We start from the raw sequence: 14,803 nt of genomic DNA, 5'->3' as shown, positions 1-14,803 counted from the left end.
GAAAAATTAACTTAGAAATGAAAAGGAGGGGCTCATGGGTGACTTAGTTGGTTAAATGGCCAACTCTTGATTTCTGCTCAAGTCATGATCCCAGTCATGGGATCAAGCCCACATCAGGCTTCATGCTGAGCATGGAGACTGCTTGAGAGGCTCTCTCTCTTTCCCATTGCCCCTCCCCCCGCTTGAAAGTGCACACTCTCTCAAATTAAAAAAAATAAAAAGGAAATGTTTGCTTAATATGGTTTTTCATGATCTTTTTTTTGAAAGAATTAAAGAAATACTTCATACCAAAGTCCATTAACTGTGTTCTAGGAGGAAGTGAAGTGGTTTCTAAAGCATATGATCACATGTATGTATGACGAGTCCTTAATTTCCAATGAGAAAACCAAAAGGGCGAAAGAATTATATGCCTTCCTACCCACATACTTCAGGGTCACTTTTTATAGGAGATAAGATAAGAGTGCTGTCTTTCTTGCACCCTCACATTCACGAAGCTACTTCATTTAACCGTGCATCTTCTCCATCCATGTTTGCTTCATTATCTGAATCCATTTTTCAGTTATCTTAGCCTGCTTTTCAGAGTACATCCCCTTACAGATGAAAATGCCTTGCCGCATGCCCCCTCCACTCCCAGTGCCTGCACTCCACACCAAGTGGTTCTGCGACACCAGCTGGGTGTTCCACACTTTAACTCCAATCTAACGTGATCTACCTGGAGATGGCATCGGATACTACAGGTCAGGGTCAGTCCCACAAGAATGCCTCCCCCCAACAACAGATGGCATTTTCAAATCAGATTGTCACCTGTACTTCTGACCTCTGGCTATAAATAGGAGGTTCCTACTATGCCCTCCTTGGATTTGATTAAATCCTGGGACTCAGGAAAAAACAAATTACTTACTAGATTACTAATTTATTACAAAGGGTATTAAAGGGTAAAAATGAACAGATAGATGAAGAGATACATAGAGTGAAGTTCAGAAGGGTCCTGAGTGCAGGAGTTTCTGTCCCTTTGGAGTTTTGGGTGAGCCCCTCCCAGCATATGGATATGTTCTTCTCCACCAATCTGGAAGCTCTCTGAACCCATCCTTTTGGATTTTTATATAAGTTTTGTTACATAGGCATGGTTGATTAAATCACTGCCATTGGTGATCTTCAACCTCCAGCCCTCTCCCCTCACCAGAGTTGCATGTATACTGGGGAAGGGTGAGGGGTGGATTCTAGTCTTTTGGTTGGTTCTCCTGGCAAATAGTCTTTATCCTTAGGGGCCTTCCAAAAGCTACTTCATTAACATAAACCCAGATGTGGTTGAAAGGGGTTCGTTATGAATAACAAGACACTCCTTTTACCTCAATGGCTCTGGAGCTATTTGAGGAATCAAAGACAAATATAACAAAAGATATTCCCTTACTCTTATTGCTTAGAAAATCCCTTGGGTTCTTGGAGTTGTGTTTCAGAAACAGGAAGAAGACAAATACGTATTTCTTTTTTCTTATGGGCATTTTTTCAATGTTTATTTTTGAGAGAGAAAGAGACAGAGCACAAACTGGGCAGGGGCAGAGAGAGAGGGAGACACAGAATCCGAAGCAGGCTCCAGGTTCTGAGGCGTCAGCACAGTGCCCAACATGGGGCTCAAACTTGTGAGCCACAAATTCATGACTTGAGCGGAAGTTGGCCACTTAACCCACTGAGGCACCCTGATGTCCCAACAAATACGTATTTCTTAACATAAATCACAGTATCACAAAATCATCTTCATCGTAGTCTGAGATGTTAGAAATTTTGTAGTTTTAGATTTCTGTGTGTAATGCTATCTCTGGATATTCATCCCCAGCTACAGGTACCCAGTGACATAACATTAGGATGGTTGGATGTTTAGTCCCATAAGGCATGTTTGTAATCATAACTGTATTGCTTCTTAAGGGGATCTTTAGAAGACTTGTTTTTGGTTGCCTCTTTTTTTGTTGTTTCTTACTCATACGGGTGACTTGATAAGCCTTTAAAATTTGCCTTTGATTAAGGTAATTTCATTGTCATGTATTTTCCCCAAATATATTTTGTTGTACAAAATAAAGTAATTGATAGAGTGCCCTATGAGAGATTTTAGATATATCTTAATAAAAGATGACTCTTTTTTGAGGAGTAATTTTTTTTGTAGTAGAGGTGAGCATTACTTTATATTTGGCATCTACAGTAAGTCTTAAGGGTCCTAAGAGAATCCCCTACTAAATCTTCTACTAAATAGTAAAAGTAACAAAAAACTATTTGAATGGTATATGACCAGGGATATTTTTATTTATAGAAAGCAGCTTAATTGTCTAGAGTAATGTGGTAGTGTAGGTTACTAATGCCTTCATGGTTACATTGGACCACACTATTTCATAGTAAAACTTAAAGCTCTTTACTTCTTTGCCATTCCTTTGTTTATCTAAGATTATCATTATACTTTTATGCCACTTGACTGGTAGCTATTAACAACTTTAATGTCAAAATAAAAATTACATAAAAACAAAAAACAAAAATGTGAGTCTTATCCAGTGAGATCATTAGTGTTTTGCTATGAGTATTAGTGTTTTTCCTAAGGAATAATTTTTTTTTAATGTTTATGTATTTCTGAGAGAGAGACAGTGACAGAGTGTGAGAGGGAGAGAGGCAGAGAGAGAGGGAGACACAGAATCTGAAGCAGGCTCCAGGCTCTGAGCTGTCAGCACAGAGCCCGACTCAGGACTCGAACCCACATACTGTGAGATCATGACCTGAGCCAAAGTTGGAGGCTTAACTGACTGAGCCACCCAGGTGCCCCAAGGAATAATTTCTTATGATAATATACATTTACTTGTATGAATTGACTTTGGTTTCAAAGTATTGTTCACAAATTTTTAAAAGCTATTTGTTGAAATTCTAGACACTATCATTGTGGTGTTGATACTTATTTTAAATCATTAAAGTTGGAGTTGTATCATTCTCAGCCTCCCAAAATAAGGCTCAGCCTTTCTCCAGATTGGCCTTTAATATAATGTGGAATTTTCTGGGATAGACCACCAGCTATGAGTCAATTAGGTCAGCAACTCCTCTCCCTAGAAGCATCTGTAAACTGGACAAAATTTTTGACACTCTGGAATTCACCAAATTGACAACAATCTCAGAAATATTTATATTTGAAAAAAATTGCTGACTTTTGGGTGATAATAATGGGACTCAGTGGTACTCTAGCCTGCAGTAGTTTCCATTCTTCTTTTTTTTTTTTTTTAATGTTTTATTTATTTTGGATACAGACAGAGACAGAGCATGAGAGGGGGAGGGGCAGAGAGAGAAGGAGACACAGAACAGGAAGCAGACTCCAGGCTCTGAGCTAGCTGTCAGCACAGAGCCTGACGCGGGGCTCGAACCCACGAACGTGAGATCTGACCTGAGCCGAAGTCGGAGGCTTAACCGACTGAGCCACCCAGGCGCCCCTCCATTCTTCTTATCCTACCCCACACCAGCTCAGGCCACACAAAGAGCAGGCCGTGAGGATTGGCAGCTTTTTTTTTTTTTTTTTTTTTGCCATGGTGGAAGTGTGCTCGCTAGATTTGGAGCATGGATAATGGCTCCATCCAGCAGCATTGTCAGTGATGGTACTGGGCAGGTAAACAGGTAGGGCCCACAGCCCTGCTAGCCTGAATAGAAGGTTGTGAGTGGGACAAATATATTCCTTGCTGAGGCCATACGTGTGCAGAAACGAGAGTGGGGAGGACCCACACTATCCACATACTCCTAATGGGCTCTAAGCCTATGAAAATACAAAGAGGAGACAAAAAAGGTCTGGTGGAAAGTAAAAGCTAGGGTAAATTTTGAATGTTCTCCTACTTTTTACATACAGATCCATCAGCCCAAAGTACTTAAGCATAATTTCTGTATAACCATTGTCTGATCATTAACCTATGGAGATATATGACAATTCCTGTAAAAGGCCAAGCTTAGAAATAAAATCAAGACTAAAAACAGCAACAACAGACCATAGATATCACCAGACGGCACACTGTAGAGAAGAAAGATATCATAAATTTATCCTAAGCAAGTTAATAAACAAACAAACAAAAAACATCAAGAACAACTTTTAAGAGGGAAGTCAGAATCCAGAGTTGCTACAGTACATTATCTAAACTGTCCCAAATTTTAAGAAAAATAACTAGACTTATAAAGAAACAGAAATGTTTGATCTATATTCAGGAAGAAAGCCATGAATGGAAGTAGTTTCTAAGTGTCCTCAGATATCAGATTTAACATACAAAGATTTCAAAGAATCAATATGTTCAGAGAACTAAAGGAAAGTGTTTAAAGAATTAAAATGGGGGTGCCTGGGTGGCTCAGGCAGTTAAGCCTCCGACTTCGGCTCAGGTCATGATCTCACAGTTCGTAGGTTCAAGTCCTGAGTCGGGCTCTGTGCTGACAGCTCAGAGCCTGGAGCCTGCTTCAGATTCTGTGTCTCCCTCTCTCTCTGCCCCTCCCTGCTCATGCTGTGTCTCTCTCTGTCTCAAAAATAAATAAAACATTTAAAAAATTAAAAATAAAAGTTAAAAAAAGAATTAAAATGAAAACAGTGAAGCAAACAACAAAGAATTTCATCAAGTAAATATTTTTTTAATAGGACCCCATGAAAATTCTGGAGTTGAAAAGGACCATAATTAAAATGCAGAATTCTCTAGAGTGACTGAATAGCACATTTAAGATAGCAAAGAGAAAAAAAAAATCAGTGAACTTAAAACTGGGCCAATAGAAACTATCCAGTCTGAAGAAGAGAAAAAATTTGTGTAAGGATGAACAGAACCTCAGAGACCTATGAGCATCAAATCCATACATCAAGTGTACCAGTGTATAGTAGCAGAAAGAGAAGAGGAGTAGAAAATGGAATAAAAGCAGAAAAATAGTTGAAGAAATAATGGCCAGAAAAACTTATGGAATTTGATAAATATGCATTCATCTATGTACTGGAGAAGTTCAGTGAACTCCTAGTAGGGTAGATTCAAAAGAACTCACACCTAGACACAAACTAGGTTGTTAAAGTGAAAATCTTGGAAATAGTAAATAAAAACAACTTCTCGCCTGTAAGGGAATAACAATAAGATGAATGGTTAACTTCTCATCTGCAACAATAAAGGCCAGAAACAGTAGACATTTAAAATGGTGAGAGAAAAAATTACATCCAGCAAAAATTATTTTCTAAAAATAAAAACAAAGCAAAGATGTGCTTGAATAAAGGATGAGAGAACTTGTTACTAGTTCTGCCTTACAAGAAATACTAAAGGAGGTCCTTTAGGCTAAAAGAACGTGACAATAGATAGTAATTCAAGGAGAAATAAAGGGCACTGGAAATGATAAATATGTCACTTACTATAAAACACTCCATGAATGTATTTGTTCTTATTTCTTCTTGTAACATCCTTCAGAACATAAAATTGCATGAAGTAATAATTTAAAAAATTATTTTTTTCCTATTTTGCTTATTTAAAAAATATAGATATATTTTATAGTCATAGTGTAAAAATGAGGGAGGGAATGGAGCTGTATTAGAGAAAATTTATTTTACCAGAATTAAGTTGGTGTTAAAATGCAATCAATTGTGCTAAATTAAGATGTATTTTATATTCCCTTTAGCCACCATGGAGAAAGTCCACTGGTGAAATACAGGAATAAACATCAACTGAGGAATTAGAATGACAGACACAAAACATTAACAGAGAAAAGGACAGTAAAAGAAGAGCAAATGACTGAGAAGGATGGGAGATATACAAAACACAATTTGGCAAAATCAAATCTAGCCATATCGATAATTACATTAAGTGTAAATGGTCTAAACTTTCTAGTCAAAAGACAGAGATTGTCAGATTAGATAAATAAAGCAAGATCCAGCAATATGCTGTCTATAAGAGACACATTTTGTTTTATTTTTTAATGTTTGTTTATTTGAGAGAGAGAAAGCTTGAGCAGGGATGGTGCAGAGGGAAGGGGAGAGAGAGAATCCCAAGCTGGCTCTGCATTCAGCACGGGTCCCCAAGCAGGGCTTGATCTCATGAACATGAGATTACAACCTGAACCAAAATCAAGAGCAGATGCTCAACCAACCGAGTCACCCAGGCGCCCCTACAAGAGATACATTTTAGATTCAAAGACAGTGAAATGTTGAAAGCAAATGGATGGAAAAAGACATACCATGCAAACAGTTAACCATGAGGGAATTGGAGTAACTACATTACTTTAGATAAAATAGACATAAAAGAGATGAATTACTAGAGATGAATAGGGTCATTTCATTATGATAAGAAGATCAACCCATTAGAAAGATAGAGCAACTATAAATGTATACACACCTAAAAACAGGTCCACAAAGTACAAGAAGCAAAAACTGACAAAATGTAAAGTATAAATAGGCAATTCAACAATATTTGATTTCACTGCCCTATTCTCAATAACTGATAGGACAGCTAGACAGAAAATCAGCAAGGATCAAGAAGACTTGACAAACACTCTCAATCAATTCTACCTAACTCACCATACATAGAACACACCACTTAACAAAAAATACAAATTCTTTTCAAGTATACATGGAACATTCTCCAGGATACAGCTTAAGCGAGGCTGTGAAATAAATCTTGATAATCCTAAAAGGATCATGATAATGCAATTTATGTTCTCCACTGCAATAAAATTAAATTAGAATAAACACCAGAAAGAAATCTAAAAAGTTCCTGAATATTTGGAAATTAAACAATATACTCCTAAATACTCAAAGAAGAAATCACAGTGAACTTTAAAATATTTTGGACATTGTAAATGAAAAATGCAACATAACAAAATTATAGGAGGCAGATAAAGTAATACTTAGCGGGAAATTTATATCTTTAAACACCTATGTCAAAAAAAGTCCAAAATTGATGATCTAAGCTTCAATCTTAAACTACAAAAAAGAATCAAATAAACCCAAAGTAAGCCAAAGAAAGGAAATAATAAAGATGAGAACAGAACATGATAAAATAGAAAAATAGAGAAAAATCAATGAAACTAAAAATTTGGTCTTTGAAAAGATCAGTGAAACTGGCAAACCATTAGCTAGATTGATCGAGAGAGAAGAGAGAATATACACGTTAGCAAAATCAGAAATGAAGGAAAGGATAGCACTATGGCCTTGACAGAAACTTGAAGGACTTATAAGGCAATGGTGTCACCAGCTTTATGTCAACAAATTTGGCAATTTAGGTACAATAAAATGTAAGATATAAATGATCAAAATGGACTCAAGAAGAAACAGAAAATTTAACCAGATCTATAACAAAGAAATTAGAATTAGTCAAATATTCTAAAATTATTTCCATAATGAAAAGCCCAGACCCAGATGACTTCACTAGTGAATTCTATCAAATGTTTACATATATATATATATATGTACACACACACACATATATATATACCAATCCTTCCCATACTGTTTCAGAAAATAGAGGAAGAAGGAGCACTTCCTCATTCTATAATGCCAGTATTTTCCCAATACCAAAGCCAGAAAAAATGTAATAAGAAAACTATAGATCAATACCCCTCATGAACATAGATGCAAAAATTCTTAACTACATACAGAAGGTCCCCGACTTATGATAGTTCAAGTTACAATTTTTTGACTTTACAATTGCATATGCATTCAGCAGAAATAATACTTCACATTTTGAATTTTGATCTTTTCTTGGGCCAGTGGTACGTGGTACAGTGTTCGGTTGTGATGCTGGGCAACAGAGGCAGTGAGCCACAGCCCTCACACACAGTCACAGGGTGAACAACTGATAACACTTATGAACATTCTGTGCCCATACAGTCATTCTATTTTTCACTTTTGGTATAGTATTCAGTAAATTACATGGGATATTAGACTCTTTATTATAAGATAGGCTTTGTGTTAGATAATTTTGCCCAACTATAGGCTAATGTAAGTGTTCTGAGCATGTTTACAGTGGGCTAGGCTAAGCTATGATGCTTGGTAGGTTATGTGTACTAAATGCATTTTCACCTTAACCATATTTTCAGTTTACGATGGGCTTATTGAGATGTAACCCCATTGTGAGTTGAGGAAGATCTGTATTAGCAAACTGAATCCAGCCACTTGTAAAGAGAATGATATACCATTACCAAATGGAATTTATCCCCCAAATGCATGATTTCTTTAACATCTGAAATCAATTAAGGCACTATAAGAGATAATAGAATAAAAAGACAAAACCCTTTGGCAGCCACACTACAACACCCAATTATAAGAAATCTCAATAGACCAGGAACAGAAGGGAATTTTCTCAACCTGATAAACAGCATCTATAAAACCCACAGTTAATGTCATACTTAATGGTGAAATTGAATGTTCTTTTCCTAAGACTGGGGACAGGGTAGTGAGGTTCCCCTCTTGCCACATCTATTCAGCATTATACTGGAGGTTTGATTTCGTCCCCAGTTGAAGTTCTAATATTCATTGTGTCAGTGGTTTTGTCTCTGACAAATTTCTTTTCAGGATGGTATTAGCTTTTAGAAACCTCAGCATGGAACAGTCTTTGTGTGCTTTTAATGTGCTTTGTTAAATTCTTTCAGGTGTACACAGTGTTATTTCTGAAATGCACCTTGGTTTTAATTATATGCTTATCTTTCCTTTGAACCTAGAATATGCTTCTCTGGGATCACTCTATGACTACATTAACAGTAACAGAAGTGAAGAGATGGACATGGATCACATTATGACCTGGGCCACTGATGTAGCCAAAGGTGGTAAAGCTTCCTGTATTCTCATAGAATTGGTGGGACACATTTTCCCATCCTGACATAGCGACTTAAGGCAGAATGTTTGTTATTCTGTGTCTTTAGATGCTTCTTTTTCAGACTAAAAGTACCAGGAATTCTGCAACTTTCTGTACAGATATTTTAATTGTATTTTGTATTTGTATTCAAGTATAGTTATTTAACAGACAGTGTTACATTCATTTTAGGCGTACAGTATAGTGATTCAGCAACTCTCTGCATTACTCTGTGCTCATCAGGGCAAGCGCACTGCTCAGTCCTCTTTACCTGTTTCACCCATCACCCCCACGCCCGACACCCATCTTTTTAGTCTCTATAATTAACAGTCAGGATTTTTGGTTTCTCTCTCATGCGTGCGTGCTCTCTCTCCCTCTCCCTCCCTCCCTCCCTCTCTCTCTCTCTCTCTCTTTCTTTCTCTCTCTCTCTCTCTCTCTTTCTCTCTCTCTTTTTGTATAGATATTTTAAGTCCCTGCCTTTTCCGCTCCTGAATTCCTTTTCTCTCTTTACTTTACTTCTTTCCCTGAAACCAAGTCCTGACAAAATCCATGGCTCCAGGGGCAGCCATTTTCTCCACATTTTGTGACATTGTAATCGACCAGCTTGCTTGATCAACACATTAAATAGAAAGATCATAATTCCGTTGTTCTGCAGGACTCTACTTAGACTTAGTATCCAGAAAATGTGACTTATTGTAGGATTAGTTCTACTCATTTTGTGTACATAATGATATGTTAAAAATAGTAACCACTTTCAAAAAAAATTTTATTTGTCCTGCCATGTGAAAGCAATTCAGATTTTATTTTATATTTAATGTAAACTTGGAAATCACCCTTGGAAATGAAATATGTTTTATGCCCAAAACCCCTAAACAAGGTGCCCAGTTCTTTTTCCCTCATAAATTCCTGCATAGACTAATGCTTTCTACGGCAACTTAAATTCCATCTATTTTTATCTTTTCTTTTCCATTTTCCTAACCCAAGGTCTCTGAGTTTTATTTATAACTGTCAAAGTTGCTTTGGAAACAACTTCATCTAAATAATGAACACTGATAGTTACGCCTGTATTCTAGCAACCCCTAGAAAGCAAGCATGTCCAGATTTTACCCAAGCGGTTCACTTCTTTGCATCTTGCTACCCTAAACTCTATAAGCATCTCTTTACAAAGCAAATAAAAGGATATTTAGCACTCATTAAGAGAGCAACTCATACTTTGCTTTCACTGGGACGTCACACAGTGATTTCCAAAAGTAATAGTCTTTCCTTCGGGGAATTATCTTGTCAGTTTTAAGTTTCATCAACACCTGCCAAATTCTTCAAATAGGGAAAATGAAAAAAAATTTTTTTTAATTTCATGTAAAATGCTGCTGCTGAACAGTACTTCATTACCTTATAAGAATAATAAGCTCTATGTCTAGGATGGGGTACTTAAGGCTTTGGCTGTGTTAATTAACTTAATTGTACATTCATGCATCAGGCATTTCAAATCAGCCATACATTTTGGCATTCTTCAAGACAGTTTTCTGTAACATCCTCGCCACTTCTGCATGTGTGGGTGGTGCCCGGGAGCCACCTGTTTGTAAGCAGGGTGGCGTGCTATTCCAGGGAACTGCTGGAAGCGTGGAAATACACTCACATAATGTAAATACGTGTACGGGCAGTCTCCGGCTTGAAGCACTTCACCTTACTGACATTTGCATTTAGGGTGCTCAGCCAATTACACCCATGTTATTACTTAATGGCACTTAGGACTGATAGACAGCAAACAAATCAACCGACATCAGTCACTCCGCTTCCTGCTGTGCGTGCAATACTTAAGCTTCCCTGGCCCTCAGCCTGGGAACCTCTTCCCTCCGGCCCCTTCCCTGCATAGTCCCTGTCGGAGGGGCAAGTCCCTTGGCTCCAGATCAGCTCAGTCATCCCTGGGGTTTCTCAAGACCGCTGGCCCCCGTGTATCTGAAGGACAAAGGAGAGAGAGAGCAGGGCTAATTAAGTAGTAGACTGGAACTCCAGGGACAGAGTAGGGACGGAGGGAATGAAAGTGGACGGGGACCGCATGCCAGACTGCAGAGTAATGAAATCACGTTTTCACTGCTGGCGAATTGCTCTAAAAGGCAAGTTCTAATGTGTTTGGCCTCAGGTGAGAAGAATGAGGCAGAGAAGAGACTTGTTTATTTATAGTCCCAAGTAATACTTAATATTTAAAATGGCCTATAAAAGGAAGAAGAAATCAGTGCTTTCCGAATGACTTCAGCTCTGTCTGGTAAAGCTCTACACAGAACTTGGAGATTAAAAGGAAACCTTGATTTTCGTTGATTCCATTTCAAATTCAGCTGTGTATCTTTCAGTTTGACCATGATTGAAGACACCTAAGCAACAAGATGTTGAGAAATCAAAGAACGAATAATTCTATTCTAATAAGACTGATCCACGCATTTTGAAGTAGGCATTGCTTAACATTACTGCTGACAGAATACCTTCTCGAAGCCAAAAAGCAAAAAAAAAAAAAAAAAAAAAATCCTCTCTGCTCTCTGAGTGGGAAGGGAAGTGGGGGGCGGGCCAGCAAGTAGGTCACTCACCGGTGTGCACAGGGAACAGTGAGAGCAGGGGACCCTGGGTCCAGGCTCGTGACGGTCCTCCTGATTCCAAGTCTCCCCTGATTAACCCCAGTCACTTCTTCTGTAGGAGCCCTGAATCTTAAATCTGATGCCTTTTTCATTGTTCACAATAAAAAGAAGGCCAAAGTAGGACGGCTCTATAAAAACAAAGAGAATGTTATATGATTGTAGTTACCACTGTGTTTGCACACACTAAGTATCCTGCAGATACGTGTGTTATACAGTATGCACAAGTAACTTGTAGTGTTTTTTCTCAACATATCTGCCATAGGAATAAAAGGCCTACATTTAAAGCTTTTGTGTTGTTTTTTTGAAATCATTACTTGTCAGCAGGTATAGAAACTAGCCCTGCCTCTAATGGTAATTACACAGAGCTGCGTTTGGTACTTAAAGCAAGAAGGAGGTATGAAATTCAGTCCTAAAAATTATTAAAAGTTATCCAAATGGTAGCTATTGAATTTTCAGTTTGTAGGATGTAGAATGTCATCTTAGAAGTGCACTCTACTGGATTCTAGCTCTAAGACTGATTAAATTACTGGGACTTCTGTGAACTTGACCCTTTTCAGGAATATCTTCATATCGCAGGAGTTTACATTTTCTTTGTTCTTGCATGACTCTTCAATATTTAATAATCAGAATGGTAGAAAATAATAGATTATTTTAAAAATTAGCCTTTATAAAATTGAAATTTTCTGTATACTCAAAGAACCAAAGCCTACTTATTATGTGTAAATGGATAATTCATTAACAAAAGGAGCTTGTTTGATTGTGGCTATAGGGAAGCTGTTTCTTCCATGATTTAGAAAAGACAATTTGTGAAGGAAAGGGAAAGGAAATGCTCTATTTCAGTAGAAATGTTATGTTTTTTATTCTAAAGGGGTAGGTAGTGCAAAAATGCAGAAAAAGAGTTGAATCCTGCCGAGAGAATAACTGTATGTTCTCTTTTAAAGTCTGATTTTAAAGAATAAAGTATAATTTTTTATTCAGAATAATAAAGCTGTACTTTTTATATATTCATTCAGTTTACTGAAGTAACTTGATTTACATTCTAAATATGTTGGAGAGAATTTTGGAGTGCATTTAAATATAGATTATCCCAAAGATTCATCCTTGTAACAAGAATAAAATATTTTGTAACTACTGTAAATTTCTGTATCTGAGGATCATAAAATCTTTCATCAACTACGACTAATGAGTCCAACCAGTTCTCCCCACCTGTACCCCACCACCACTCCCAAGGGCTTATTGGAGTGGGTACTGAGAAAATAAACCAAGCTGCAGACATGCAGATGAAAGCTGAAGACCTAGGTCAGAACTTTGGCTGATTTAGAAGGCAACTGGGAGAGGAATACCTTAGTCATTGGAGCACTTCTTCGGGTTGTAACTGCTATTTTTGTGCAGACTCCAGAAAATTAAGGTTTCCTTATTAGGTATTGTAAGAAGCTGGCTTTACCCACAATCAAATTCCAGCTTCTAAGAGAATAAAGCACATAAACTTTCCTTAGCATACAAATTTGCCTAATGTAGATATATCCTGTTTCTATCAATCATGTAAGAACAGAACACATGAACTTAGTTTCTGCTGTTGAATCCTCTGCAAAAATATGAAATACTGATGTTTGAAAATAGAAAGTTAATACTGATGCAGTGTTGAAAAATGATATTAATGGGCCTTTCTTCCTTCTTGTATGAAAAGGAATGCACTATTTACATATGGAGGCTCCTGTCAAAGTGATTCACAGAGATCTCAAGTCAAGAAATGGTAATGTAGCCATATGTTTTTATTTTACCCATTTTATTATGAAATCCATGCGCCTTGCCTTAGAAGTAGGCTCATGATTTTCAGAACTTTTGTACCCTGATGTTTTAACTTATCACTGATACCATGAAAATCTTTCCAGTGCTTGTAAATATCAAAATTCTTATTTTAAGAAGCTGCACTGTATGAATAGCACAGAATGTGGACATTTTGGGTTGTTTACATTTTTTTCTATGATACAAAGTGTTGAGCTCAATACTTCTCAGCAAAAATTTTCAACACGTCCTTAATTATTTCTCTAGAATACTTTTCTAAAAGAGGTGTTCCTGGATTAAAGCATGTAGTCCTACACTTCTAGTCTTCTATTTTTAGATGGTTCTCTGTACTAGCAGTTTTGAGTTTTGTTCTTATTACTTCTGAATTATTTGGTGTAAACTTTTGTGTTCATCATATTACCTGGAGCATTGCCCAAAAATGGTCAACACATTTCAGAATTTGGAAAGCAAGGCTTTCTTTTTTCTTCTGTATTCTCCAAAGTTTGTTTATGATCCTATATTTTATAATTTAGAAAGTGAGTAGGGCCATCTGGATGGTTCAGCCGGTTGAGCATCAAAACTCTTGATTTCAGCTGAAGTCATGATCCCAGGGTTGTGGCCTGAAGCCCCACATCAGGCTTTAGAATAAGGAGCCTGCTTGACCTTCTGTCTCTCCTCTAGCCCCTCCCTCACTTGTGCACACTTGCATGCTCCATGCTCTCTCTCAAAAAATTAAAAAAGAAGTATAAAAAAAGAAAGTGAGCATTTTCAAATGACTGGCGAGATTAGACCTTATTACCCGTAGGTGGGAGAGGTAACGGAATGCCTCTTCGATTGCATCACTTAGAAGCTAATGGATAAAGGCAGGGTGTGGGACGATTTAGCTGGCCCACACCGGCTAAAGCAAACATGAGAGCTTGTTACTAAAGTCTTGCTACCGATTCATTTCTGTGCTTTAATTATTTACATGCTTTCCAAATGATTCTTAGGGAGGAGAACTATTTAATTTTTAAAAATCCTTAAATCACTGTAGTTAAAATGGGTTTATGCTAAGAATGTGCAGTGGGTAGTCGGAGGAAGAGACGTAGGGGATGGGCCAGATGCCCTGGTGGGGACCCGGGACTGTGAGGTCTGTCGTGGGGGAGAGAGGGAAGTTCTTGGCAGCGGCCACTCATGCGTTGTCGAGGTTGGACCGTAGGCTTGACCCTGACCGTTCTTTCCTTTGTCTCCATCATCTCTTACCCTCTCACCCTTTGACTCCTCAGAGACAAACTCCCTGGAGCTAAATAAACACTTTTGAGAGAAGTTGGCTAACCGGAAGTCATTAGGAAATCATTTCAATCTAGTAGGACGTATCAGAGTCTTATGCCTGTAGATTTTTAGTTCATGCTCAGAATTTCATTCTAACAAGCTATTTGACTTGTGTTTTTTAAATCTGCTTTATCAGTATGTCCTGAACATCTCATGAGATGATAGTGATTAAATTTTGGATTTATCCATGATCTCATTATGGAAACTAAGTAACAACAGAGACTGTCCTGATTTTTACCGGTCACAATTTTTGCAGTTACTTGATGGGAAAACAAC

General features: G+C 37.6%; 1 protein-coding gene across 3 annotated transcripts in view; it reads left to right on the top strand.

The window, feature by feature from the left end:
- The window catches only part of MAP3K20 (mitogen-activated protein kinase kinase kinase 20), a 177,274-nt gene that overhangs the window by 87,055 nt on the left and 75,416 nt on the right, over window positions 1-14,803 (top strand). For all 3 annotated transcript variants that reach the window (XM_029934371.1, XM_029934370.1, XM_029934372.1), the window contains exons 4-5: window positions 8,674-8,775; window positions 13,119-13,184. In XM_029934371.1, coding sequence (XP_029790231.1) covers window positions 8,674-8,775; window positions 13,119-13,184 — 168 coding nt within the window. The remainder of the gene's footprint in view (window positions 1-8,673; window positions 8,776-13,118; window positions 13,185-14,803) is intronic.

The sequence above is a fragment of the Suricata suricatta genome, chromosome 3 (assembly GCF_006229205.1).
Source record: "Suricata suricatta isolate VVHF042 chromosome 3, meerkat_22Aug2017_6uvM2_HiC, whole genome shotgun sequence".
Taxonomy (NCBI): domain Eukaryota; kingdom Metazoa; phylum Chordata; class Mammalia; order Carnivora; family Herpestidae; genus Suricata; species Suricata suricatta.
The sequence above is the reverse complement of the archived record's forward strand: the minus strand, read 5'-3'. Positions and strand labels throughout refer to the sequence as shown.